Source organism: Mus musculus, chromosome 18 (genome assembly GCF_000001635.26).
Source record: "Mus musculus strain C57BL/6J chromosome 18, GRCm38.p6 C57BL/6J".
Classification (NCBI taxonomy): Eukaryota; Metazoa; Chordata; class Mammalia; order Rodentia; family Muridae; genus Mus; species Mus musculus.
Genome location: NC_000084.6, coordinates 75,554,470 through 75,582,253, shown reverse-complemented (window position 1 = coordinate 75,582,253; position 27,784 = coordinate 75,554,470). Strand labels below are relative to the sequence as shown.

General features: G+C 48.8%; 1 protein-coding gene across 6 annotated transcripts in view; it reads left to right on the top strand.

Moving 5' to 3' along the window:
• Positions 1-27,784, top strand: part of Ctif (CBP80/20-dependent translation initiation factor) — a 266,492-nt gene that overhangs the window by 115,443 nt on the left and 123,265 nt on the right. For all 6 annotated transcript variants that reach the window (NM_201354.2, XM_006525973.4, XM_006525967.4 and 3 more), the window contains one exon: positions 17,174-17,250. In NM_201354.2, coding sequence (NP_958742.2) covers positions 17,174-17,250 — 77 coding nt within the window. The remainder of the gene's footprint in view (positions 1-17,173; positions 17,251-27,784) is intronic.

The following is a 27,784-nucleotide window of genomic DNA, read 5'->3' as shown; positions in this document are numbered from 1 at the left end:
CACATACACACATGCATATACACACATACACACATGTACACATACACCATCCATACACAAACATATACACACATGCCTACACACACAGACATACACACATGCATACACAAACATATACACCACACACACACACACATAGATCTAGTTCTTTCTTGCCTCTGAAGCCTTCCTTAATTCTTCTAGCCACAACCTCTCTGCCTCTGACTCTGCCACTCTTCAGAGTCTCTGTTGTCTCCCTTTTCTAAGAAAGTGTCCCCGACTACTCTGATGGAATATTCTGGAATCTTCGCTTGTTTCAGCGTACAGGACCTATCCTCCCTCATCACATTTCCCACTCTGGAGCACATCCACATAGCAGGTGGGTCTGGTTAAACATGCAGATCCCAGTCAGAGGACCGAGGGGAAGCCCTAGACTCGTTTATCTCTGCCCGCCCCCCAGGCACGCTGCTGCTGCTGGCAACCTGTGAACTATCTTATGCCGCAGGACCTGGTAACCGTGAGTTCCAAATGCTCCTGCACATTGAAATTGCATTTTCTAAAAAAGATCTGAAGCCAGGCAAAGATGGCACACGACGCCTTTATAATCCCAATGCTTGGGAGGCAGAGGCCAGCGGATCTCTGTGAAGTCTAGGCCTGCTTGGTTTATAGAGCAAGTTCCAGGGCAGCCAGGGCTACACAAAGAAATGCTGTCTCAAAAATCAACAACAAAAAATTATTGATTGAGATTGGTACCAATTTCCTACCTTAGACATTCTGATTTTATTGGCATATACTGTGATATCCCAGAGTGATTGTAACACAGAGAGAAGGGTGGAAACAGTTAGGAAATGTAGATAGGGCTATTTTCTTTTACTCATGTTTACCTTGTCTCCCTTGAGTTTGTGTGTTGTATTGTGTGAGTGTGTGCATGAGTGTATGTGTGTAAATGTGTGTGTATGTATGAATATGTGTGTCTGTGTAAGTATGTATGTGTGAGAGTATGTGTATCTATGTGTGTGAATATGTGTGTAAGTATATGTTAGTGTGTGTGTCAGTGTGATCGATGTGTGTGAGTGAATGTGAGTGAAAGTATGTGTATGTATATGTGTAAATGCGTGTGTAAGTATGTGTGAATGTGTATGTGTGTGTGAGGGTGATTTATGTGAGTGTGTGTCAGTGTGATTTGTGTGCATTCGTGTGTGTGTGCTGATTGACTGGCACACTGCATATTAGGTTCTTTGATAATTAACTGAGATGATTAACAGGTATCAACAGAGCCCTTTCCTTCCTAAGGAACCTCACTATATGTCAGGGTCTATCTGTAGACCTTTCCAAGCGTAGTGAGATCTGCCTGGTCCCCAGTTTACCCATGGTGCTCTAGGAGGCACAGTTTCAAAGGCCCAGGACCTGTTCCTCACTTTCTCTATCCCACAGAGGGGAGGGCCAAGACCCTTGACTTGCTTAGAACAAACCTCTGCTGCCTGCTTCTGTTTCCTTTTGCTCTGAGGCTATGACTCTCGACTTGGCAACCCTTTAGATTGACCTAGGAGCCCCAGACCTCCAGAACCCGGGCTGCACCCCCTATCCAGAGCATCAGAGTCTGCCTATGGACCTAGGCAACAGTGAGGTTTCAAGTTTCCCACAGGCTGTTACAGAGTAGCAGGGGCTAAAGCCACTGAACTCCATTTTTCATGAATGCAAATGTAAAGACAATCGATTTATCTTCCTCTTAACTCTTCTCTGAAACCGGGAGAGGGAAAGGGGTGAGTGCTGAGCACCCCTCAAATGTAAGTGGGGCAGGGTAGAGAGGGAAGCCCAACTGCTGTAGAGAGCACTTAGCTTCCTAGCTGGTCCCCAGAAGTGGGGCCAGCAGAACCTGACCTGGACCCGAACTCCACTTTCTGCCAGGCTTTATAAAGTTTTATTGGACCCCAGCCACCCTTCCCTGCTGCTCTTGCTATAGGATGGGAAAATTGAGTTGTTGTGACAGAGACCATATGGCCTGCAGAGCCTAAAATAGTTAGTCTCTGGCTTTTTACAGGAAAAGTCTGCCAACCCCTGCTCTAGAGGGGGACCCTGCATAGACTCCCCGGCTGCAGTTTGCACATTGACATGGCTCATATGCTGGGGAAGTTTTAGACCATTCTCTAGGCTCTTTATAATTTTTTAGTGGCCCTTAAGGCAGAGCTGATAGAGAGAGGAATGGTGGTCTTGGAGAACCCCAGTGGGCTTTATGTGAGCCGCCATCTGCTCTGTGGCCTCCCAGTAGAGAATTAGGGGGTCCCCAAATCAGACCAACATAGACTGTGGAAGTTAGTAGCTTGGGCTGGGGCTGGGCTCTGTACCTCCCACCGGGATGATAGAATATGGCAGAGGCAGGACCATAGGACTATACTGAGCAGGGCCTAGGGATGCAGGGCAGTGCCAGCAGACACCAGAAGGCCAAGCTTCAATATCCTGAGCACAAGTTCTCAGATTCTCCTTTCTTTCTTCTTGCGCCACCATGGTGCCCCTGAAAGTAGGTCAGATCACTGTCTGCTCCAGCCACACGGAGGGAAATAGACACCAAGTAGGTCACGGGGCTGCTACTGCCTAGTAAGCCTGCGGGCTCAACCCAATGGCTTCCCTGACACAGATCACCCAGCAAGACCCCTTTCACATGTCCGAGACTCCCTAATGGCCCACTCCCGCATGACAAAAGGTCAGGCTTGCTTTCTGGGAAGGAACAAATGCTGACTTTCTGACATGGTCAGCGCACCCTAGTCTGAAGAAAGAAACAATCCTTATCCTTAAAATATCTGGCTTCACTGAGGAGTTAACACATCGAGGCAGTTGCTTAACATCCCAAAGACATTTGGCATAGGACTTCTGGTCAAAGCACAGCTTTGTGTAGCTCTGTGTTGGCGTGCAACACTGGGTTAAGACCTTTACGGATCATGTATCTTTCTTCCTAACTGGAAACTGTCTTAGGATCCATACTTCTTAATTTGGGTAGGTTCCTTGGTTGGGGGTAGGGGTTGTTTTGCTTTGTTTTGGACAACCCCCTGGTCAGGGAGGTCCAGTATTTTCTCCCAGCATTGACTATAATTCATTTAGCCCACTGGCATCTTAATGTAGAAGAAGAGACATGCAGTAAACAGAGGGCCCAGAATAGCAGCCCCGTGGATGTGTGTTTCCTGTACCATAACTGCTTCCAGAGTGGAGACCCACAGTTGCACTCTATTGCCACTCCAGACCTTGGTGAACACCGTCTTCATCACTTCCCCATTCTGTCAGCTGACAATTGCTGAGCCCCTGCTATGTTAGTTGCTGTTGGGAGCTCAGGTCCCTCCCTTGACTTCTGGATGGGTTCCTATTGTGGTTTGCAGAGTGTGGTGACTGTTCTTATGTTTGATGCTGAGCTATGGGCAGATCGGCTCTTGTGTATTAGAAGAGTTGGCACCCTGGTTCCATCCTTTGCTTGTATGCCTTTAGCACGTCTGCTTAATAAAGCCCGTCTCCTTTTCTACCCCTGTTGGGAGTGGATCATGACAGCACCCTTCCCTTCAGAGCTATTGGGAGGCTTAATTTATCTCATCCATGCAATGCACAATACCTCAGTGTACAGAAGTCAGTGTGATTAGCACTGTAACAGCTTGGATTCCGTGCAGGCATCCCGTTTCTCCTGTCTGAGTATCTTCCAGGAGAAATTGCTCCCTCGGTAAGCAGAAGGGCGGGTATTTATCAGGCATGCTGTAGGGGAAGGAAAGAGCTGGCAATCTAGCTTCCCCTCATTGTCAAGGCCACTCCTCTGCACGTGCGACTCGACTTAAGGATGTCTGAGCACAAGGATAGCTTTGTTGTCTCCTTGTCTTCTGGCCGCCCTGCAGTGACCCACAAAGTAGCTATTGAAAAAGTCAAGGGACAGAGCAAACAGGTTTTGTCCCGCACGATGAAGCTGTTCTTTGCTCTCCAACTATAATCTCAGCTATCAGTTGGAAGATTTCCACAGAATGTCTATAGCATTCACCTCGTGAGTCTGTGGATAGAGCTAAGGGTTCAGACAAGGAAGCTAGGACCCCCGGAGTCTCCAGAGTCCTCCAGTTTTATCTAGGCTGTAAGTCCTAGCTACAATTGATCTCCACCCCAGCCATTTCGCGCCAATAAAGAATACAAATCCGGGACAGAGAGCAAGAGTTCTCTGCACTTTATAATCAGAGACAACCAAGTGGAGACCAATGAGGGGAACACCAGTTGATGCCTGACTTTCAGTCCCAGTTTGAGCTTGAGCACTGTGCCTTTCACCATCAGGCCTCCAATCTCACTATGCCGAACCTATGTTACTTGCACAGACACGCCAGATCAATTCTTCCCTTTGTGGACACTGACACCATAGTATATTTGGCTTTAGCTCCATGGACCTCTGGTACCCTTGGGCTATTCTCTCTATGGGCAGAGTTGGCCAAGAGCACAGCACATCACCTGCTTCCATCTCTAGCACCTTACTTCTTCTTCACAATGAAGGGCCAGTATCAGGTTCTCTATTCTTAACAGAGGACACCAGCTCAGAGGGAGGATGCCTAACCAGGCCTGTCTGCTGCTTTGCACCCAGGACTTGCTCAGAAAATGGAGACATTTATTATAAGACAGAGGACACACGGAGTTGATCTGTGGGCGTGCCCTTTCCCCCTGCATGCCAGTGAATGGCCACCTTGGTCCTCAAAGGTCTTACGGTCTGAGGATAAAGGAGCCAGACAGCCACCATCATTCCTGTTTAACAGAAGAGATTGCCTTTGTTAAGCACCCAGCTGTATATTAGAAGGTTGAGAGCTGATGGGACCGTCAAAGATCTAACTTCTTACAAAGCTAGAAATAGAAATAGTGCCTTGCGTACCATAGACTGTGGATCCCTGGATCCCTAGGTTACCTGTAAGTGTTCTTAGTCCCTATAGACGGGACAGGGATAGGCCCAATCTGGCTCATCCAGGGCTATCCATTGTCTTAACTTCTTTTCAGAAGTAGTTCTGAAGATCTACAGTGTGTAAGGCCCTATGTAGACATCATGAGCATTCACGTAAAGGAAACATAGCCCTGAACTGCTGTATGTTTACACATCTTTGCTAGGGAGGTGAGTGTGTCAGCAATTACCTAGACAATTCAGACCACGGATGGAGCCTTAAGGAGTCTGCCCAGATGCTGTGACCACATGGACTCATGGGAATTCGAGCCAGCTTTGGAGGGCAGGAACATTGTGCTAAGGGGCAAAAGCTGAGCCTTTGGGAAGGCTGGATGCCTCAAGTAAAGAAAGAGAAACGTTTTCTATGGTGGAGTGACTGAGAGGTGTGGAGGTCCCTGGAGATCCCTGGCTGGCAGTAGGTTCCTCGAAACTCCACTGCAGACACTGCTGCATCCTGGCCCCAGCCCAGCTCTTCTTCTGCTGTGTTTCCATCAAGAGAGCTTGAAGTGGCTCTCCAGGCCAGCGGGATGAAAGCGGCCGCTGGAGCTTTCCTCCTGGGTGGTCTGCTCCTGAGATAAGACCCATGAATGGTGGGGGTCTGAAGAATCACATCCTCCAAGTGAGGATGATCACCTCTCCAGCCGGAAAAGCTGTGTGGCAGCGGGGAATGTCAGCTGTGCCATCCCAGCAGCCCACCCCAGTCCCTCTACCTGCTGTCTGGTCCCATCCCTTAAAACCAGGGTGTACGTGCTCTGGCCTTGCAAATCAAGCTGGAAACACTGCATGGAGAGCAGAGGTCAGTGGCTGGATGGTGACACCTCTCCTCCCCAAGTCCAACCTACAGAGCCATCAGGAGAGTGGGGGAAAAGGGGAGAGAGAAAGGAGGAAAAGGAGGGGGAGGAGGAGGGGAGAAGAAGAAGAAGAAGAAGAAGAAGAAGAAGAAGAAGAAGAAGAAGAAGAAGAAGAAGAAGAAGAAGAAGAAGAAGAAGAAGAAGAAGAAGAAAAGAGAAGGAATCAGGGGCACCCCTGATGACCTTGTCAATGAGGGAAACTGTCAGCCCACGAGGGGAAGGTGACAGACAACAGGAGAGTTTCTACTGGACTGAAATCTATCACAAGAGATAGCCCAGCTGCAGGATAGCCCTGGAAGGGTTTGGGACTGGAGCAGGACTCTTTTTTCATGTGGCTTGGGGGAGGGACAATTAAATTGTAAGGAGCAACTGGCATCTCAGGGTTGTATGGTCATGGATCAATCAGTGGCTACACAAAGCAGTTATAATGTGATGAGTGGTCCAAGTGGTAAGGCGATAACTGGGGATAGAAGAATTGATGAGCAAATGAGCGGAAAAAAAAAATGCCCTGTGTGCACTAATAGCATATGAAGAATTACTTAAGGAGCTGTATCCAGCACTGCTCATCTTGACTAACTGCCATGAGAAAAAAACTCTTTTTTTTTTTTCAGTGTGTGTCTGAATAGATGTGGGTACTTGATTTTCATACCAAGAAAGTCCAGGTCGATGGTAAGGTCCATTCCTGAGGCGAGCCCAACCAGAGAGCTTTTCTTTAGGTTTGCAGTATGAGAGAAATTGCAGCTTCACAGTAGCCTGGAGCTTAGTGAAAATGGTTACTGATCATCAAAATGGCTTTTGGAAGTCCTCTGATGGTTCACAGTGCAATGCTAATATGTGTGAGGGTGCACCCTGCTGCACGAGTGTATAAAGCCCATCAAAGACCTGTGTGCTCGTTCATCCGACTCTCTGTAGGTGAATTTGAGTGAAGTAGACATGCACTTGGCCAAGATGTTGTCAAGAATGCTCTTCCCACAGAGCCAGTCCTAGACCATGGAAAGGCCATCTTCATTTCGAAACTAAGTCCTTCAGGATGTCCTTGGGCAAAGCTGAGACCACCCATTCCCAGTTTTCGAAGTTTTTTGGACTATAAGATTTTAAATGTCAGAGACTACAAATCCAGTATAAATTGGAAAAAAAAATATTAACGAAACAGGTTTACATAGAGTGAAGAATAAGAAGAGCAAGACGGATCCATTTGACACTTTAAACTGTTATGTTTTATTTTATTATGATTGTGTGCATTGATGTGGGTATGCACATATCTCACAGAACATGTATAGCAGTGAGAGCCAGCTCCTCCTTCCACCACGGGCTCCAGGATGGATCTCACACCTTCAAGGCTTGAATAATAAGCCATCTCACTGGGGCCCTACTGATAGTTTAGTCTCCTCCTCTTTCTGGTCTTGAGTAACTTTCTTCAGCCTCCTCTGGTCCATCATGCCTTCACAGCTGCTCCTCAGTGCACTTCCTGTTTAAATGATGTCCTTTGAATGGGTGCAGCCTCTGAGCTGTTAATGCTCACCCCCTACCAAAGAGCGGACGTCCTTAGCCCGACTCACTGGTGCATCTAGTGAGGATTTTGGTACCTTGTGGGCCTCATTCATTGCCCGAGTAGATCCGAACACCACTGGTTCTGGATCAAGGAACTGCCTTTTAGTCCTCTCGTACTCCCGCCGCTACCTGCCAGTGCCAGCACTGAGCCTGTCCCCGTGGGTCCTCAGTCAAGCCTAGTAGAAAGCTGAAAGCTGTCTCCTCTATAACGCTCAGCATTAGAAGCATCAGAAGCAGCTCGCTGTCAAGGATTCTGCACTGGCCATGGGTAAGTAAGGTTCATACATACCTTGGGCTGAAGGTTTTCCTGACCCAGGTGTTCTATGTATAGTTGGGGCATTCTTGGGCCAGGAAATCAAAGAACCTTATAGTCCAGTCTTAATCTTCATAATTCTCTGAGGTGGGCCTTCAGTACTTCCCCCTCGCTAGCTGAGGGCAACAGAAGGATGAGCGAAGTGTTTCCATCCAGGTACCCATGGTAAGAGGCACAGATGAGGTTAAACTAGACTGTTGACCCTTGACCCCCATTCAGGTAGCCCCAAATCTGCACTGGGGAAGCCATTGCTTCACTACTCATCATGAACACGCTCAAGGCCAAATCAGTCCATGCTGGCTTGGGGCCCCACTGCCCTTGGGTACCCCGATGTCATGTGTCTCATCCCATTATTCAGACCTCTCTCCGGCGGCCTCTGACTAGCCAGCTTTGACTTACCAGGGCAGAAACATGATAGCCATCATCAGGTTCTTTCATGTTGAGCATTAGTGGTGCATCCTTCCATAATGGGGTACACCTTATGCTCAGCCTGTCTGGTGAGGACATAGCTCAGGCAAGTGCTTCTTTTTGTGGGGACCCTTTACCTCAGGAACTCTGGTGACTGCTAGTTTGTATGGTAAGCTACACAGTAGGCTATGCTCAGAAGGAGTCAAGCTGGGAGCACCCTGACCTCGTTCGTTGCTTCCCCCACTCGCAACCCCTCCCCTACCCCCATCTGTGGCTATAAACAAAGATATTTGGCCTCCTGGGACCTGTGGATTTCTTTGAGAGAGCTAGGCTCTCCTGTATCTCCGCCTCACAGGGCATCTCAAGCATCTATGGACTGGCCACCTCTCTTCTGTAGCTGCTGCTACTTCTGTCCCTCAGGTGGACTCTGAACCTCCCTCGGGGCTCATCCCATTTTTCACAATGGCACCTGCCTCTCAGAGACTGGCATTGTCCTCTGGCAGCTAGAGTCTGTCTTCTTGTCCTCTCCTGGGCTTCCCTTATGTTCTTCTCCAGATCTGAGGTTCTCTCTTTCTGCCACAGACATACCATTCAGTTAGGGGCCAAACCTCAGGACACCTGTACATCAGCTCCACCCAGAGAGCACTCTTAGGCTGCAGAACAGAACTGTGGCAGCCTATGGCTCTACAGTTCCTGAGCCCTTCCTGCTTTGCTGTGTCATTGCTGTCCCTTTTGATCAAGGCATGCTTCCAGGATCCTTGTGGATGCTGCATGTCCTGAAAGTAGAGGGCACCTATCTGGGTCCCTTCCCATGTCGGAGTCACCAGAACCATCCTGAACCCAGATGGACTGCATCCTGGAAGATACGGGACTCTTAGTCTTGGGCTCATCCCCTAAAGGAGGTCTGAAGCCTCTTTGGTCTTTGACCCAGAATCATAGGCATCCTTTCAGGGCCCCTTCCCACACAGACACCTTCTCCACACTCCCCAGTTGCAGATAGACCCTGTCAATCATACTTACTAATCACTTCTTTGACTTTCCATGGTATATAATACAGAACCAACCTTCCACCATTAACCAGATAGTTCGTGGCCCCTGCCCTTTGCAAGGATATCTCTGCCTAGTATTTGCTTTATTTAGAAATTAATAAGTAAAAAAAAAAAAAAAGGTCATTTGTATCTGAATTACGCAGTGAATTGTGCTGGCATGGTTGCCCCTGCGGGACAGAAAGGAAGGGGTCGTTCGTGTTTTGTTAACATTGTACGGACACAACGAGGTTAGCCACTACACCTAAAGTTGTGCCATGTTGAATTAGTAAAACTTTTTTTTTGGTTGTGAGTAACAGAAAGCCAGTTCAAAATATTTTAAAGGTAGAAGGATCTTCAAGCTCTTGACTCAAAAGAGAGCTTCGTAGTCACAGCAAAGGAGAGAGGAAAGGCAAGATTTTCCTCTGTTGTGTAAAAAAGACAGACAGGAGCTGCATGAGTCACTGCTCTGCGATGTCTAAGCTTAGCAGTTGTCAAAACCTTGGCCACCTAAAAGGTGTGTGCAGTATCTTATGTTGGCTGTATCCTTAAGGAATGAAAGTTTGATGGCAAAGCAGGAGGAGGTTCTTGTCTTTGGAGATCTGAATAAGTCGGCTTTCTGTGACTATAACAAATAACTCAGAAGTAACCAGCTTACGAAGAGAAAAGGTTTGTCTGGGCTGACGGGTTTCGTTGTTTTGGTTTATGATTGGACTGTTCTCGTGGCTTCCGGTTGTGGTGAGGCAGCATAGCATTGCTAGCACGACTTTCTCACATGTGTGGAGTGCTTTCTTCCTACTTGCAGATTCGGCACAGAGAGGGAGAAAGATAACAGACCTATGGGAAAATTCGGCTGTAGTGACTCCAGTGAACCCATATCCATGCTCAGCGGGCATTTACCTAATAACCAGGTGTAAAAGAGAGGAAGTGTAGGGTCCTACTGTTCCCTTCAGAGCCTTGTCCTCGATGACCTATGACCTCCTCCTAGACTCCTTCCTCTTAAAAGGTTCTACCACCTCCCAGTTGCATCGAGCTGTGATCAAAACCAGATCTAGATGGTAGCAGTGTCTAAAGATGTCTTGCATAGAGAACCCAGCTCTAGAACGAGGCCAGACTGCCCGAGTGCCAGTTTTGCTGTGGGTTCTTACCAAGGTTCAGCCAGGAATGAAATAACCACGTGCAATTTCAGGAAGATCCCAGGCTCCATGGGAAACCTGACCAGAATATGTCAGTTACACACCTCGTCTAAAAAAAAAAGTGTTCTGCGCTTACTGCGGAGCTGCTATGCAGTGTGTGTCGGTGGTGGGTGGAAAAGGTTCATGCTTCAGGGTACATGGGAGGGATGAGATGACAGGAGCGGCTACAGAGCTCTGAGCAGCCTCTGGGTCTCATCCCTCCCTGCTTTTATCTATGTTTTTATATTGAAACTCCAGCTAAGGTATTGTTGTTTTAAAGGGTCTCCACTGATTAGAAAAAATAAATTATGAGAAAATTGCCAATTTAAACATCGCAAGCAGGCCTTCCCCTCCATCCTTCTCTCTGAAGCATGTCGGTTTCTCTAAATAGCTGCACAGTCTAGAGATTCCAGGAATTTTAGAAGCATTACCTGTTTATTTCTGTTGGGACGTGACCCACACATCCTGCCAGTGTGGAGGCAGACCTTGATAGGGCAACTTCTTAGAAGCAATGGGAAAACATAGCTCCCAGCGGGAGGAAGCCTCTGTCCTCAGAGGAGCAGTGCTGAGATCTCTCTGGCCCTTTGAGTTCCCAAAGGCTTCAAGGATCCTTTGGAGTGCTAACCTTTGCAACATCTCTGGCTAGAGCTAGGGATGGAACCCATCTGAGAAGCCTGGAAATGGTAGCCCATCCCCCACCCCCATACCCCAACAGAATGTGCCCTGGCTCCCTGAGGCTCGTGTTCCCTCCTTTGCCCAGAAGGCATGGGAGACCTAAAGTCTATTTGGCTATTCCATACTGAGCACTCAAGCCCTCCCAACATGCCACTCGAGTGTGCTGAGGAGAAGTTATTAGCCCCCATGCCAGTTATAGATGTTCATGGAAGGAACAGAGATATGGAGGGGTGATATAATATGTCATGAACCAGTAGAGAAACTATGGTTTTCTCAGTACCAAGCACAACAGGCAGATAGATGTATCCAGATGGGCAGAGAGGGCTTATCTGGTCAGGAGTTAGGCTTGGGTAATGGTTTGAATGTGCTTGGCTCGGGGAGTGGCACTATTAGGAGGTGTGGCCTTGTTAGAGTAAGTGTGTCACTATGGGTGTGGGCCTTTAGATGAAGATGTAGAACTCTCAGCTCTGCCTGCACCATGCCTGCTCAGATGCTGCCATGCTCCCACCTTGATGATAAGGACTGATCCTCTGAACCTGTAAGTCAGCCCCAATTAAATGTTGTCCTTTATAAGACTTGCTTTGGTCATGGTATCTGTTTACAGCAGTAAAACCCTAAGACAGGTACCTTCCAGCTCAGCACCCCTGTCACTCCTTCTGTCTGCCCTAGGATATCCAGTCTTCCTTTTTCAGTACCATCATCTTCATGACCTCTCTGCTCCCTAATGAATGCATTTGTTTAGTACCTGGTCCTGTGTTGTCTGGGAGGAATTTAACACATCAGGAATGAGACTTCCTAGTATATGTGTAACGCTTTCTTAAGAGCTGATATGTAGTGAGAGAAAATAATAATTGGCCCTGAGGGAGTCCTGGTGGGATAGCTCTACTGGATCCACATCCACAGCCAACAGCCAGAAGTCAAAGATCCAGGAGCTGAGCCTTGTACTGACGGCCTGTGATTGCAGCTGTGAAGACAGATGAGGAAGAAGGAATTCAAGTTTCAGGCCACCCTGAGCTACATAGCAAGGCCAACCAGGGACCCTATCTCAAAATAAAAAGGAGTTGGGATGGACGCCAGTGGTAGAGCCCTTGCCCTGAGATCAGTACCCAGTACTGAAAATTAATTAATTAGTTAGTTTATTCTAAAAGCTCATGGGAATGCTTAGAAAAGAAATCTCCCTTGAGGGTCAAACAGGCACTGCGAGCCATGAAACAACCAGCTGCTGCCTTGAGCTCTGTGAAGGAGACACTTCTCAACTTCCCCAGGGCAGATGGGAAGGAGGTGGTAACAACAGCCGCAGTGCGCACACACACACTTGCCACATGTGTGCACTTGACACACGTGCGAACACACACACACACACCTCTAAGGTGAAAGGGCAGGCAATGATGGAGTAATATGAACTCAGAACTTCACCTTTATCAGCTGACTGACTAGGGACTAGAATACACCGAGCCTCACAGGCCCTGCCTTGGGCCAGGCAAGGTAGAGAACAGGGGGATGTGGCCCCAGCTGAGACCAGCAGTTCCTCTCGTGATGAGTATTTCCACCACCTCCCCTGCAGAGCCCTTGTTTAGTAGAGCAGCCTCAATTAGCTCGAGCCTCAGCTCCCTCGTTCCCTCTTACCCTTTCTTTCTCAACAAATATTTCAACATCATCTACCATGTGTCAGACAGCGTTCCATGCTACGGTCCCACAGCCATCAAGACAATTTTCCACTGTCCTCTTGCGATTTATGTCTGATGGTACTTTCTGAGAAAACTGGAGTAGAGATGTGTCATATGCAGAAGGGCTCCGGGTGGACGGCCTCCCATCTCAGTAGCCCAGCCTGGGATCCGCCGAGCTCAGGATCCCTCTTCCACCCAGCCGACTCCCCATCCCTCCAGCTGGATCCCTCTTCCGCCCAGCCGACTCCCCATCCCTCCAGCTGGATGAAGCATGTGTTCTTTCATGTTTCCCCAGAGATTTGGACCCCTCCTCTCCCATGGTAGCAGCAGGTGAGAGTGGAGACCTGAGCGGCTACTGATGTGATAAGGCTGGAAGGCCTGGGCACAACAAGCCTGGCACTGCCCAGTGAGGCAGCCCCTCTTAGAATCTATGTGTGAGACTAGTACCAGATGGACTCAGCTAGCTGGTGATGTTGTAGGAGCAGATGTGGAGAAGCTGTCAGACAGGCCCAGGGGCGTGGAGAAGTGCCAGGGGCTTCGGTGTGAGATTTGCATGGGGGTTTAGGGGCATGGGTGTGAATTTTCCAGAGCTGCCAGGACAAGCAACCAAGGCTGAGAAGCATGGTCTCATAGAACCATCAAGATGTCTGCGCTCTAGGGGAGTATCTTTCCTTGCCTCTTCCCAGCTCCCTGGCCTGCCTTGGTTTGTAGCTGCCTCTCTGAAGACATTGCCTCCATCTTCCCCTGACTTCCTCCCTCTGTCTAACGTCTCTGTGTCCAAAGTCTTTTCTTTTAAGGACACTAGTTGTGGGTTACAGACCCAACCTAATCCCATGTGGCCTCATCCTAACCCGAGTGCTTCTGTAAAGACTGTTTCCAAATAAGGTCACATCTGTGGGTACTCGGGATAAAGATTCCAATAAATGTTTTGAGGGACACAGTTCTGCCCAATGTAGGTTGAAGTCTATACAGACCCTGTCAAGTTCAGGTTCACCCCTTGGTGGCATCTTCCTCTGAACTACATGCATTAGCTTCCTTACCTGTGTGCACTTAGTCTGTCTAGGACCAGGAATTGCTTTTGTTCAACCTGCTTTTCTCTACCTGTCTTTGTTTGGGTTTCTGTTGCTATGAAGAGACAATATGACCAGGACAACTCTTATAAAGGACAACATTTAATTGGGGCTGGCTTACTAGTTCTGAGGTCCAGTCCATTATCAGCATTGTAGGAAGCGTGGAAGCATTCAATAGTCATACCTGCTGGAGAAGCTGAGAGTTCTGTATCTTGATCCAAAGGCAAATAGGAGAAAACTGACTTCCAGCATCTAGGAGGAGGGTCTCAAAGCCTACCCCCACAGTGACATACTTTCTTCAACAAGACCACACCTACTCCAACAAGACCACACCTACTCCAACAAGACCACACCTACTCCAACAAGACCACACCTACTCCAACAAGGCCACACCTACTCCAACAAGACCACACCTACTCCAACAAGGCCACACCTCCTAGTAGTGCCACTCTCTGGGCCAAGCACATTCAAACCACCACAGACAGGTGGGTGGGTGGATGGATGGATGATGGGTGGATGGATGGGTGGTGGATGAGTGGGTGGATGGGTGGCTGGGTGATGAGTGGGTAGATGGGTGCATGGATAGATGTATGGATGAGTGGGTAGTTGATGGGTAGGTGGTGGATGGATGGATAAGTGGATGGTGGTTGGATGGGTAGATGTATATATGTATGTATATGTGTGTGTTTGTGTGTGTGTATGAATGGATGGATGGAAGGATGGATGGATGGATGGATGGATGGATGGATGGATGAGTGGGTGGATAGGTGGATGGGGTGGGTGAGTGGGTGGATGGATGAGGGGGGTGAGTGGGTGGATGGGTGGATAGATAGATAGATAGATAGATAGATAGATAGATAGATAGATGGGTAGGTGATGGATAGATGGGTAGATGTTAATATTCTAACAGAGAGGTCTCCCATGATGCTCCCCCTACCCAGCCCTTATTCATCTCCTCCTCTCAGGTATGAGGATATTTGTGTTTGTAAAGATGTGTGCATGTGTCTCATATGCACTCTCCTAGCAATGGGTAGACAGGGATTCTCTGCCCTCCCTCCCTCCTTCCCTCCACCTCTCTCCACCCCTCCCTCCACAGGAAGCTCCATTTCTGTGAGCTGCTTGTCTCTGAGGCCCCACACAGGTCAAGGTCCCCGAGGTCATGGGTTAGACATTAGGGGACAGTATCCAAGTCTCCGAGCCAAAGGGAGAATGGTCTCCTGGAGAAGAGTTGAGGAAGGGTGGTACTTAATGGTAGTCTAGGTCCAGGGTGATACCTTAGAGGCACAGTCACAGCCATCTGGCTGTATGTGAGACCTGCTGGAGACCTGCTGAGAAAGGTGTAGCACCAAGCCCATGGGTGCTCTCAAGGATGCTCTGGCAGCCTGGTGGGGGCTCCTTCTCTACCAGGAGATCTTTTCTGAAAAGTAGGGGCATCTCTGCTCTGAAGCCAGAACGACCCTCTGCCCTGAGCAACCATCAGAACAACAACCAGTGCTCCTCAGGCTCCTTAACTGGTCACTTCTGTCCTTGGGCACTCTATCTAGGACATGCCACTCTCCCAGGCTCATCTCAGTGGTCGCAGTTCAGGTCAGCTGTTCTCAGAGATGAAATGGCTGAGGGAGACTTTTCATGGGGGATTGGACGATCGCCTCCTACAGTCCTGGGTATGAGCAAAAGGGCAACTTCCCACTGCTGCTGCCTGTGTTGGGGGAGAGGCCGGGGGACGCATTAGATTCCAGAACTCTGAGGTGGGGCTGAAGAGACTGGCACCTCCTGGCTCATGCTATGCCAAGCACTGTGGGCAGCTCCATCTGTCAGCCCAGAGCTGAGATCCTGGTCTGCTGCCAGCTCAGGACTAGCTTGGGAGGGAGTCTCAGCTTCCTGGCCATTGTCTATTGGGAGCACACCCAGTGTGTTCCTACAGTGACCTGGAGAGGCCTAGAGTGAGGTGGGAGAGACAGGGGGAGGGAGGGAGACATCGAGGGAGGGAGAGAGGGAGAGAGAAGGGGAAAGAGCCCGGCCAGAACCTGGTCAGGGTGGGAGACAGGAAGTGAGAGAGGAAGACTCGGTGTTTTTCCTTATTTGTGTTTTATATGAAAGAAAACAAATAATATCCTTTGAAAAAAACCCATTAAACAAAGCATATCCTGAGGGTCCCAGAGGCCCATTGTGGCTGCCTGGAGCCTGGAATCCATTCACACGGTTTTTGGCTAGATTGTTGGAGGCTAGAAAGACCGGAGAGGGAGGGAAGGACCATCATTAAAATAGTTCAAAATGGCTTTTGCTCCCTGGACTTAACAGAAGTCTGTGCCAAATAACCATAGCTCCAAGATCCCGGGTCTGCCTGGTTCAGTGTCCTCCCATCACCTCTCTGGGAAGCTCCATCAAACTGGCCAGTCTGAGTGTAGTCAGGGGCACCAGTGTCTTCCACCTGGCCCTGTGAAGGAAGACTAAAGAAAACTCTCCCTGAAGAGTCCCAGTGAAGGGAGCTGAAGCCCATAGAACTGCCATCTCTCTCTTACTGATTGGCCTCTCTGGGCCTTGATCTTCCTGTCTACCAAGTGGGGCTCTCAGGTATCCCAGGCCCCAGGCTGGAACCCTCCCCCTAGACATCCAAGATACCCCTAGATCCCACCACTGCACTCCAGCTGCCCAGGATGGAGTGACAGTGTTCCTGGTCATATTCTCCTCGTGGACACATTTGCATGTCCATCGTGCAGAACAGCTTCTGTGAATAATCCTACATGAGCATTTGGTAAGATTGGCATTACAAGGAGGTCTCTCCCCAACCTGGATGTAAGCCTGTAATCCTTATAATCGTAAAGACTGTGTGCAAAACCACCCTTAGAATTTTCCCCGGGGCCCTCCTTTGAAGCCTAGAAGACAATCAACTCTTCGCATATTTTCCCTAAATGCTTCCAAGGTAAAGGAACTGCTTGGGGGATTTGGCCCTAGGATTCGGAGCCAGTTTGTGCTCAAGGCTTGGGCTTGGCACACTCATCACCATTCTTCTCAATGGCCTATGCTAGAAGGTGATGACATGCCTAGCTGGAGACTGGAAAAGGAACCTGTCCCCTTCCTGCAGCAATTGGTTATGTACCTGACCCTCTGGATGACCAGGGAACACTCAGCTCTCTGGCTTAGGACTCTACAGGAAGGGCCCCCTGGTTGATTTTCATGGAATCAGCCCTTAAAGAGTTCCTAAAGAGAAGGATGGGAAGGTATTGGTGGCCTTGGCTCTGCTGCCTTTCTCTGCAAAACCTTGAACTACACATTCAACCTTAGCATGAACAAAACCTATTTGAGAGCTTGAACATTAAGAGTCCAGACTCTTAAGCATCCTCCCTTGGTAGGGATTCATTTGTATTAATGATTTCCATTTTCTGGTGTGATTTAATGGTCAGAATCTGGCCTCCCATGTCCTTTACTGAGTTACTGAGTGTTATCACTGGAAATGTGGTGTTGGGACACACTTGGCTCTTTACCCAAAGTGATTCACGTCCTCTCTTTCTCCGTGCCACAGGGCTACCATCCGATGCCCCACGAAGCAGAGATTGCACATACCAAGAAGTTGTTCCGAAGGAGGAGAAATGACCGAAGGTAAGAAAGACTTGTGACTGCTGTCACCTTTTCCTGGGCCGACTGCTGGGCACGTTAGCTCTGGTCTATGCTGTGACGCGACTTAATACCTGAGGATGAGTTGCTCGCCTTTGAGGTGATGTTGCAAGTACAATGGGCTGGGCTTGGATCTGCATATCTGTGCTGGGCCCAGGGACTGGGTCCCTTTGGAAGACCCGCAGAGGGCCACTGTCTCCATTCCTTCCTGGGAGTGAGCATTGCTCCAGATTTACAGACATGCTCTCTTTCCATAAACCAAAGCTGCAGCAAGCTCAAGGACCAGGGCCCTCGGGCTGCGTGTTTAGAGGCATGGCCTCCAGGAGGCTCCCCAACCTCACAAATCCAAAGGCTTCCTTGGTCTGTTTCTCCATCATTAGGAATTGTCCTGTGTATTAGCCACACTTTGCAGTGACCCTCACGGTCCAGAGTAGTAACCAGGGGACGGGAAAAACATGATGAGGTGGCTTCGTGTCAGAGCAAGCAACTAAGATCGAGCATCCAAGACATGCATGTGTGCGGTCTACAAGGCTTTCTTATATGGAAAGGTCTTCTTGATGTAGTTCAAATGAAAAATTCCAGGTGCAGAATCATACTGTGCGCAGCCATTTGTGCTAAAGGGGGAGTGGGATCTTTTTCTTTTTTCTTTTTTCTTTTTTTTTTTTTCTTGCTTGAATGTGCAAAAAATATTTCAGGATGGAAATCTTTAAAAAGAAAGAATAAAAAGGCTTATGCCCAAGGAATTTAAATGAGGTGTTTCCCTGTAGGGAGTTTATTCTTAGACAAAGGTGATGGCTTGTGGCTTTACCTTTAGTAAACCGAGTATGTTCTTTAAGAAATGAGAAACAGCCAGCTGCCTTCCTACACTCGGAACCCTAGGAGCACCTCCCCTGGGTCCTGCATGGCCTCGGCTGGAGCTGCTGGGCTTCGGCTAACCCGGGGCTCTGACCCTTCACTCTGGATGGAAATCCCAAACTGGAATATAGTAGGTTGGCAGAAGACAGATACCCAGAATGCCTGTCACCCAGTAGTAGATTTTCTACTTCTGAAAACGTACGCAGGGGAAATGAGTGTCCAGCTCTCTGGGAGGCAGTCTGTCCTGATTGAGGACTGGGAATCAACAGGCATCAGAAGAGGAAACTGAGTCGGGAGAGCTGGGCCAACCCCCGTCCCCGCCCCTACCCCTGCCCCTGCCCCCGCCCCCGCCCCCGCCCCTACCCCTGCCCTGCCGGAGCACAGTTGGTTGCCTGCTCTGTGACTCCTCTCTGCTGTTACATAGAACCGTTCTTGGGTTCTGGGTTCTGAGTCAAGGAAAGAAATGGGGAACAGCCCTCAAAGGAGAACTGTTGTTCACAAGGGGCCAGGAAGGTGTCAGAGAGAGCAGAAGAGGCTTGCCATCCTTCCTCCCCAGTGTGCGCCTCAGAGATGCCAAGACTCTCCGAGCTCACTGATGAGAAGGCGTCTCTGGGCCAAGCACTGGCATCCAGGACAGCCCACATGTCCACTTTTGAGCCAGGTCACCACGCTCCACAGGAGTCGCCTAGACGGGACAGGCCTCCGGAAAAACGGTGTGACCCGGGAGGGAGTGTGCATGGCATGGGGAGGGCCAGGAAGCTGTAGGGGATGCTCTGCGTAGGCCAATGCACCTCACAAAGGATGTGGACCGGGCCGGCGTCCAAAGAGAAGCAATAAAGTTGATTAAAGGGACAGAACGTATGTCCTGTGAGGGGGCCTGGAGGGCTGGGTAGAGAAAAGAGCATCCACATGGCAAGACCCATGAAAGATTTACGTGGAAGCACCGGCGGCAGCTGCCCGTGTTTACATGGAGGGAACGTCTTGGCCACCAGAGTCAGACTGCAGCTCAGGGTAGCAGACACACACAGCTGAAGTATGTGCTAGACGAGGAACCAGTCAGAAATATAACACGGCCTGTTTATCACTTGGGGGGGGGGGGGAGTGTCCTGCTATAGAGCACCCATATGGTAGATTATTTTCAGGAGAGAGCAGGTAACAATGTAGCTGAAAGGCTTTATTCTATAAAAGCTGGGGAATTCCTGAGTCTTTCTTGGGAACAGTGGTGATTCAGGCATTCACAGACAGGCTAACTGTGAATTGCCAAGTCAACCCCAGCTCTCCCAGCTGATGGCCCTCCATAGTGGCCTCGTTAGGTACCAAACCTGTGTGCTTGACACTAGCCTTGTTAGCATTGAAAGCATAAGCCACACTGAGAAGGTGTCACAGGGAGAGGACGAGAACCTAGGTACCGATGGTAACCTAGGAACACAGCCAGCATCCACGTAATACCCCAGATCTTACCGTGTGTCATGAGAAGGGAAGTGGCAAGCCACATCCTGCTGGGGTCCCCGTGACTCAACCTTGGAACGCCTGCAGGAGTCGTTGGCCTTCTGTCTCCCTACAGAGTGACTGGAATTGGGTCCGATAGCTACAAACGCCATGACAAACTGCTGTGCCTAGAACTGAGTGGTACCTTCCGGCCAGAATAGGCATTCTCAAACCTGGGACCTAGCATCCTCCTCTGCACAGCAGTCTGCCACCTGTCCTAATCCTGTATAGCGCTCTAGGCGTCTCTGTGTGCCTCGTCTCTGCACTTCTCTCCCCTGGTTCAATTTGGATGTACTAGATAGCTGACCTATGTAGGCATGAGCCTTGGAAATAGGGGCTGGGTAGGGTGAGTTGCTTCATTTTTTAAGGGTGTGTACATGTGTGTACATGTGTGTGTACACATATGTGCTGGTTCCTATAAAGGCCAGAGCGTCAGCTCCCCCTGGAGCCAGAGTTACAGACGATGGTGAGTCTCCCACCATGGGTTCTGGGAACTGAACTCCAGGTCCTCTGTAACTGCCGTCAGTGCTCTTAACTGCTGAGCCATCTCTCTATCCTGCCCCCCACCCAAGGTACACAGTTCTTGAAAACTGTGTTTTCTTTCTTTCATAGTTTGTGTCCAATCCTTGAGAGGTTTGCACAGGCTCATTCTTATAAAGCACTGAGTGGTCTTTGCAGCAGGGTGCTCTCCGGGTCAGGGGAGCTGTAAAGGGCACAGAGAGCGTGTTTCTCATTACTGTCTTCGAAGTCTAACCACATAATCGTGGCGTCCCCCAACCCAGGACAGTGACGGTCGGTAGGCAGAGCCCCTGTGAAGGAGCAACCTAAGCAGGCACTCTGATGAAATCTAACTTGTGGCTGGTTTTCCCTTATTTTGCAAAAGGAATTAACCACAAGGACAGCTTACAGGTTTTCTCCTTACAAATTTTCTCAAAATTTGGACAACTCATAACTACCTGCTTATTTTGGGGGGAGGGGAGCTAATAAAATGTGACAGATGTCAGATAAAATCATGCATTTGGGGATTAAAATATGCAGTAAGTGAATATTCTATGCATCCCTAGTAGTAACCTGGTTTTGCACCCTCCATCACTGCCAGGTAGAAAATGGAGAGTTGAGAAGGTTCCCCTAAAGCTCTCTGCCCAGCCCCAGCATCAAGGAGGAAGAAATTCACTGAGGGGCTGAGGACTGGGCTCATAGAGTCTGTTTAATTCAGTGAGTGTCCTTATCCCTGTGGGAGGGGGAGGAGTTGTGCAACGCTCCTCCCACCCCTACCCTTGCTCCCCTCACCCCTGCTCTGTTTTAAGAGATGAACATTATCACTGCAGTGAGCAAACACTGCATGCCACAGTATCTACAGCCTGAGGAGCAGACCCCAGGATGAGGGCAAGCTTGGGAGGGCATGCTGTGGAAGGGGCAAGAGGCAGCAGGCTCAGGCAGAGAAGCTGAGCGCAAGGGTGTCATTCCCATCCACCCAAAAGGTGGGACCATTCTCAGGAGACAGGCATCATTTAATTGGGCAGGGGGGCGGGGGGACAAAGGTTATTTAAACTTTAGGGAGTGAGTAGGGGTCTTTGGGGAAAACGTATATCATTGACTAGAGCCAGCATGCTGGAGATACCTCATTTGCCTAAGGAGACCTTTCTAGGTGCTGCTGGGCATGACATTTTAAGGAGAAAGGAAATTTAACCTGGGCGCAACATGCAGGCCCAGCATGTTGCAGGGCAGTGGGGGGGGAGGGGAGCAGTAACCCTACTCTTGCTCATGTCCAGGCTTTGGACATGCCTTGACCCCACCTTTGCTCCAGGTGTTCCCCCCAAGGCTGCACAGCTTTATCAGGGCAGACTTGGTGACATGTTCTGACCCTACGGGGAGTTCTGAAGTTTGAGGGACTTCTGAGACTTGACCTAAGATGCAGAGACTATGAAGAACTTGATGTACCGTGTCCCTTGATTGTCCGAAAGGGGTGTGGTCTGAGGATGAGCAGGATCAGGGCCTTTTCCATGGGGGCAGCAGAAGGGTGAGCCCTGTTTCTGAAAGGGAGGTAGGCAGTACATTTAGCTCCCCACAGTTAAGTGCTGTTAAACCCCTTGTCTTATTTTACCTTTCTTTGCTGTGACAAAACATCATGACCAATGCAACTTATAAAAAGAGTTTATTAGGACCTTATAGTTTCAGCGAGTGAATCCATAACCGCCATGGTAGGGATCATGGTAACAGGCAGCAGGCATACATGGTGCTAGAGCAGTAACTGAGACCGTAGATCTGGATCCATAATCACAAAGCAGAGAGAAAGCTATTTATTTGGAACCCTGAAAACCTGCTTCTAGTGACACCGTTCTTAATCTTTCTCAAGCATTTCCAAGTACTCAAATATATGAACCTATGGGGGGGCCTTTCTCATTCAAACTACCACACCTCCGATTAGAATTGTTCTCCGTGTTATTGTGTCTGTGATCTGGAGAATACAAGGACCTAAGGTGGAGCTGCCACAGTGACATTCTGGCTGCAGAATTAACCAGAGTGTTGTATGTGCCTGTGCAGCATCCAAGTTGTGGTTCAGAGAAGAGGGCATCATGGGATGTTGGGGTGAGGGGAGATTCTAGAACACTCCCTTTTTGGAGTAATGGTTCAACTACTAGTGAAACTCCAGAAGACTTTGAAAGAGAGACGGAGCGAGAGGGAGAAGAAAAGCCACAGCTAGGCAAATGATGCACCAGGGATTCCCCCAGAAGTCACCCTAGAAACAGAGGCAAACATGGGGCTCAGAAGCCCCCACTATGAGAAGACACTGTGCTTGCTTTGAATATCCCCCTGCCTAGGTTGTCAGGAGTCTCAGAAGACCCCACAGACTCCAAAGCCCAGCCTGCCAGTACTTCAAGTAGGGAGATTAATAGACACGACATGGCCACGGGCTTTTGAGTGATGCCCACCTGTGCTGTCAGGAGTGAGGAGAGCCCTTCAAGTGAACTTGCTTCGTTAAGTGAGGTCCCGGAATGGTTAATGTACTCCATGTGCAGAGCAGATGGGCAGGAAGAAGTGAAGAATCCCTTGGCCATCCTGGCCAGCGTCAGATGGCTCCACTGCACGAGAAGCCGCAAGCGAGCCATCCCCCTGGGGTGCAGAGTCGGGCTACATGCTGGATGCTGCAGGGCGGCCATAGTGTCTATCCTACAGCTGACCGTGACTGTGGCTTGGTGTCCTCAAACTGTGGCAGCAGTTAAGAATCTAATCTCTCCCCCCGCTTCCTCTGCCTGCACAAACTCAGATCCCAGGCATCAGCCATCGGCTTTGATTTTGCAAGCTCCTTGTAAACACTGTGTGTCACTGATAAAAATAAACAGGGCAAGTGGAATTGGAGGCCGTTAGTATAATATACTTACAGATACACTAAAAACACTGATTCTGCGCTTCACAGGGTTGCCTTTTTATTTGTAATTTTATTTATTTACATTTCAAATGTTATTCTCGTTCCCAGTTTCCCCTCTGCAAACCCCCTATCCCATCCTCCCTCCCCCTGCTTTTATGAGGGTGCTCCCCCACCCATTCCCTCCTCAGTGCCCTGGCATTCCCCTACACTGGGGCATTGAGCCTTCACAGAACCAAGGGCCTGCCCTCCCATTGATGTTCAACAAGGCCATCCTCTGCTACATATGCAGCTGGAGCCATGGGTCGCTCCATGTGTACTCTTTGGTTGGTGGTTGTACTGCCTGGTTTTGTGTGTCAACTTGACACAAGCTGGAGTTATCACAGAGAAACCATATCCAACCATAAGGCATTTTCTCAATTAGTGATCAAGGGTGGGAGGGCCCATTGTGGGTGGTGCCATCCCTGGGCCAGTAGTCCTGGGTTCTATAAGAAAGCAAGCTGAGCAAGCCAGAGGAAACAATCCAGTAAGTAACATCCCTCCATGGCCTCCACATCAGCTCCTGCTTCCTGACCTGCTTGAGTTCCAATCCTGACTTCCTTTGGTGATGAACAGCAACATGGAAGTGTAACCCTTTCCTCCCCAACTTGCTTCTTGGTAATGATGTTTGTACAGGAATAGACACCCTGACTAAGATGGTGGTTTAGTCTCTGGGAGCTCTGGGGAGTCTGGTTGTTGATATTGTTGTTCTTCCTATGGAGTTGCAAACCCCTTCAGCTCCTTCAGTCCTTCCCCTTACTCTTCCCTTGAGGACCCCATACTCAGTCCGATGGTTGGCTGTGAGCATACGCATCTGTATTGGTCAGGCTCTGGCAGGGCCTCTCAGGAGACAGCTGTATCAGGCTCCTGTCAGCAAGCATTTCTTGACATCAGCAATAGTAGTGTCCGGATTTGGTGGCTGCATATGGGATGGATCCCCAGGTGGGGTGTCTCTGGATAGTCTTTCCTTCAGTCACTGTTCCATTCTTTATCCCTGTTATTTCCTTTAGACAAGAGCAGTTCTGGGTTAAAATTTTGGAGATGAGTGTGTGGCCCCACCCTTCAACTGGAGGTCATACCTAACTTCTGGATATGGACTCTACAGGTTCTTTCTCCCCTTTGTTGGGCATTCCAGCTAATGTCATCCCTGTTGGATCCTGGGAGCCTCTTTCTTTCCTGGCATCTGGCATTTTTTGGTGGCTACCCCCAGTTCCCCATCCCCCATTGTTACACACCTCTGTTCAATTTCCTGACCCTCTGTACATCTCCTCCATCTCCTCCCATACCTCATCCTGTGCCCCTTTTCCCCCCTCTCCCTCTTTTCTTCCTCCCAAGTCCCTCCCACCCTCTACCTCCCATGGTCATTTTGTGCCCCCTTCTAGGTAGGACTGAAGCATCCACACTTTGGTCTTCCTTCTTCTTGAGCTTCATATGGTCTGTGAGTTGTATCATGGGTATTCCAAGCTTTTTGTCTAAGATCCACTTATCAGTGAGTACATACCACATGTGTTCTTTTGAGTCTAGGTTACCTCACTCAGGATGGTATTTTCAAGTTCCATACATTTGCCTGTGAATTTCATGAAATCATTATTTTTAATAGCTGAGTAGTACTCCATTATGTAAATGGACCACATTTTCTGTATCCGTTCCTCTGCTGAGGGACATCTGGGTTCTTTCCAGCTTCTGGCTATTATAAATAAGGCTGCATGAACATAGGGGCACATGTGTTCTTATTACATATTGGACCATCTTCTGGGTATATGCCCAGGAGTGGTATAGCTGGGTCCTCAGGTCCAATTTCCTATGTCCAATTTTTCTGAGGAACCACCAAACTGATTTCCAGAGTGGTTGTACCAGCTTGCAATCCCACCAGCAATGGAGGAGTGTTCCTCTTTCTCCACATCCTTGCCAGCAACTGCTGTCACCTGAGTTTTTTATCTTAGCCATTCTGACTGGTGTGAGGTGGAATCTCAGGGTTGTTTTGATTTGCATTTCCCTGATGATTAAGGATGTTGAACATTTCTTTAGGTGCTTCTTGGCCATTCGGTATTCCTCAGTTGAGAATTTGTTGTTTAGCTCTGTACTGCATTTTTTTTTTTTAACTAATGAGTTATGTGTCACTTAAAAAAAACACAATTTTGAGACAGAGTTTCATTGTGTAGAATTTTTGAACTATAATTCTCTGCCCCAGTTTTTACTAGTATCAGGATTATAGGCATGCACTACTAGATTCATTTCTGAAAAAAACAAGTAGTGAGATTTCTTTGTTGTTTGTTTCTTAAGTCGTCTCAGGGTTCTAGTTTGGTTTTATGATTAGAGAAAGTCCAAGGATTGAGTGATGGGAAAGGCCCCTTGTAACCATCTTTGGATCTTGATGTCTGTAGTGTTCCGTGAATGTGCCAGGAAAGTGACCCTTTCAAAAAAGGACACAGATTTGGTCTGGTTATGATTTAACCTATGAAGCTATGCTAGGAATAAATAATCACTTGTTTTCTTCTAAACCATCTATATTTGCAAATCTCCTTTAATTTTTGAAATTTAGAACTGTATGCTTGTAGCTTCAACCTTTCCCCATTTTCTATCAGAATTAGCTCTTGTGATCATGGAGGGCAGAACGTCACAGGCTACCACAAGCTATGTCAGAAGCCAGCGGTATGATTCAGTCTCAGGTCCAAAAGGCAAGAACCAAGTCTGAGGCTGGGAGAATGTCTTAAGAATGTCTGTCTTAAGAAGTCAGCAAGCCAGTTCAGCTTTCTTTTGAACAATGCCCCTCCCCTGATGGGTTGAGAGACGCCCATGTACACTGAGTACACTGAGGGTGGAGCTCCTTGACTGAGCACAGTGATTCAAGTGTGATCAAGAGTGATTCAAGTGTGATGACTCTAGGAACCCCTGGTTGCCTGTCTGCAAGTCTCAGCAGCTTTCTGGAGCTTGTGTTTCCCATGAGTTCTAAGCATTTCTCCATCCATCAGGAAACTCTTTACAAAGGGGTTTGTCTTCCAGGAACTGATCAGGGACTGACTAGTCCAGCCCTTTGTCTTTCTATCAGCTCATTCACATAAATTGCTCAGCTAATCCTCTTAGACATACAGACAGTGTTCATTATCCACGGATTCCATAGTGCAAGCATGCCTACTTGTTAAAACTTACAGTAACATGAAAATCTCTGATGTTTTGAGACTCCATCATTGGCAGGCATGGAATAGTAGGTAGTTTGAGTCACATGCCACACAGGATCCCAACATCACACAACGCACCATCCTATCATCCTTATTTTGTCTCTGATCCTGATCAAGGTTTGTCTTAGGGCCGAGTTTTTCACTCTTGTGTGCTTTTGCTAGTGATTTTGCCGTCTGTGTGGCTCTTGAGTAAAGAGTGGGAGGTTTATGTACTGACCCTAAGTTCAAGTTCCTTGTTGGAATAGAAAAGGAAATTGTGGGCAGCGTGATCACAGATCTGTTTCATCATCTCCAGGATTTTAAGTTCAAGAAAACTGTGATGTGCCTTACAGAGAGACCAAGCATTTAAAAATCTTCATGCCAGCAGGCCTTGGTCCTGCAATGAGTTCAACATTAGCTGGTCTATAACATATAGTAAGTAAACAGTCTATAGGCGGCTGAAGAGATGGCTAAGAATACTGCCAGCTTTTCCGGAGATATGGATTCAATTCCCAATACCTACATGGTGGCTTACCACCACCCTGTAGCTCCAACCCCTGGGAATCTTGAGTCCCTCTTCTGGCTTCCCCAGGCAGAGCATACATGAGTTGCACAGACAGATATGCAGGCAAAGCGCCTATACACATGGAAATAAATAAAATATAAAAATAAGTAAGCAGTCTATAAACAGAAGCACACATATAAAAAGAGATTGTACTTGATGAGTCGGTGAAAAATGTAAACAGAGGGGCTGTAGTAACTCAGTGTTTGCTAATTCCTTGTTCCCGGTGACACTCTGGAAAGTCGCCTTCTGAGCAACAAGGATGAGCCGTGCTTGCTCTTTAAAACAGGGTAGAGAGCTACTGAAGGTGGAGGGATGTGTGGGGAGCCATGGGACTTCAGGCATGTTCACACATGGGTAGTGATAGGGCAGGGAGGACAGGAGTGGGCACTTCCTACCCCGGCTGGCTGTCACTGGCTTGGTTTCCACTGCTTCATCTGTGCCATCCTGGGGTGACGCCATCACCAAAGACAGCTCAGCCCCATAGTGACTGTCACTGCCATCCTCTTGTCAGGAGCTGGGGGGACCGTGAGGCAGATCCACGCTCACATTGCCCACGGTTTCTCTTTCTCTCTCAGCAAGGAAATTGCCCTCATTAAGTCCCTGCTAAAGATAGATAAGAAAATGGGCCAGGCAGACCCCCGCCTGGCAGGCAGCCCTGTCAGATTGGGAGCAAAATGAGTCAAATAGGAATTATTTTTAGGATGTCTCCTCCTCCCCGCACGCCCACCCCCAGGCGGGCTCTCTTGGAAAGAAGAGCAGCTCATTGCTTCAAGCCACATGTCCGGGTCCTCTCAGTCCTTGTTAGATTGAAGGGGAGCCCCCAGAACAAGCCGTGACATGTCACACCATCCTCTGTAGAGTGCAGATGCTTCACCCGTGTTCCTGGTCCTCGAGAAGGCTGGGCACACCCCCCTGTGAGTGATGTGGCTCCTGGATCCCTTTTCTACCGCTCTCCTTTGGGGTGTACGCTCCAAGCTCAGGCCCCACTCCCAGCTTCACGCTTTATGAGATTACAGACCCCGTGGGGGACCCTCTCCTATAGAGGAA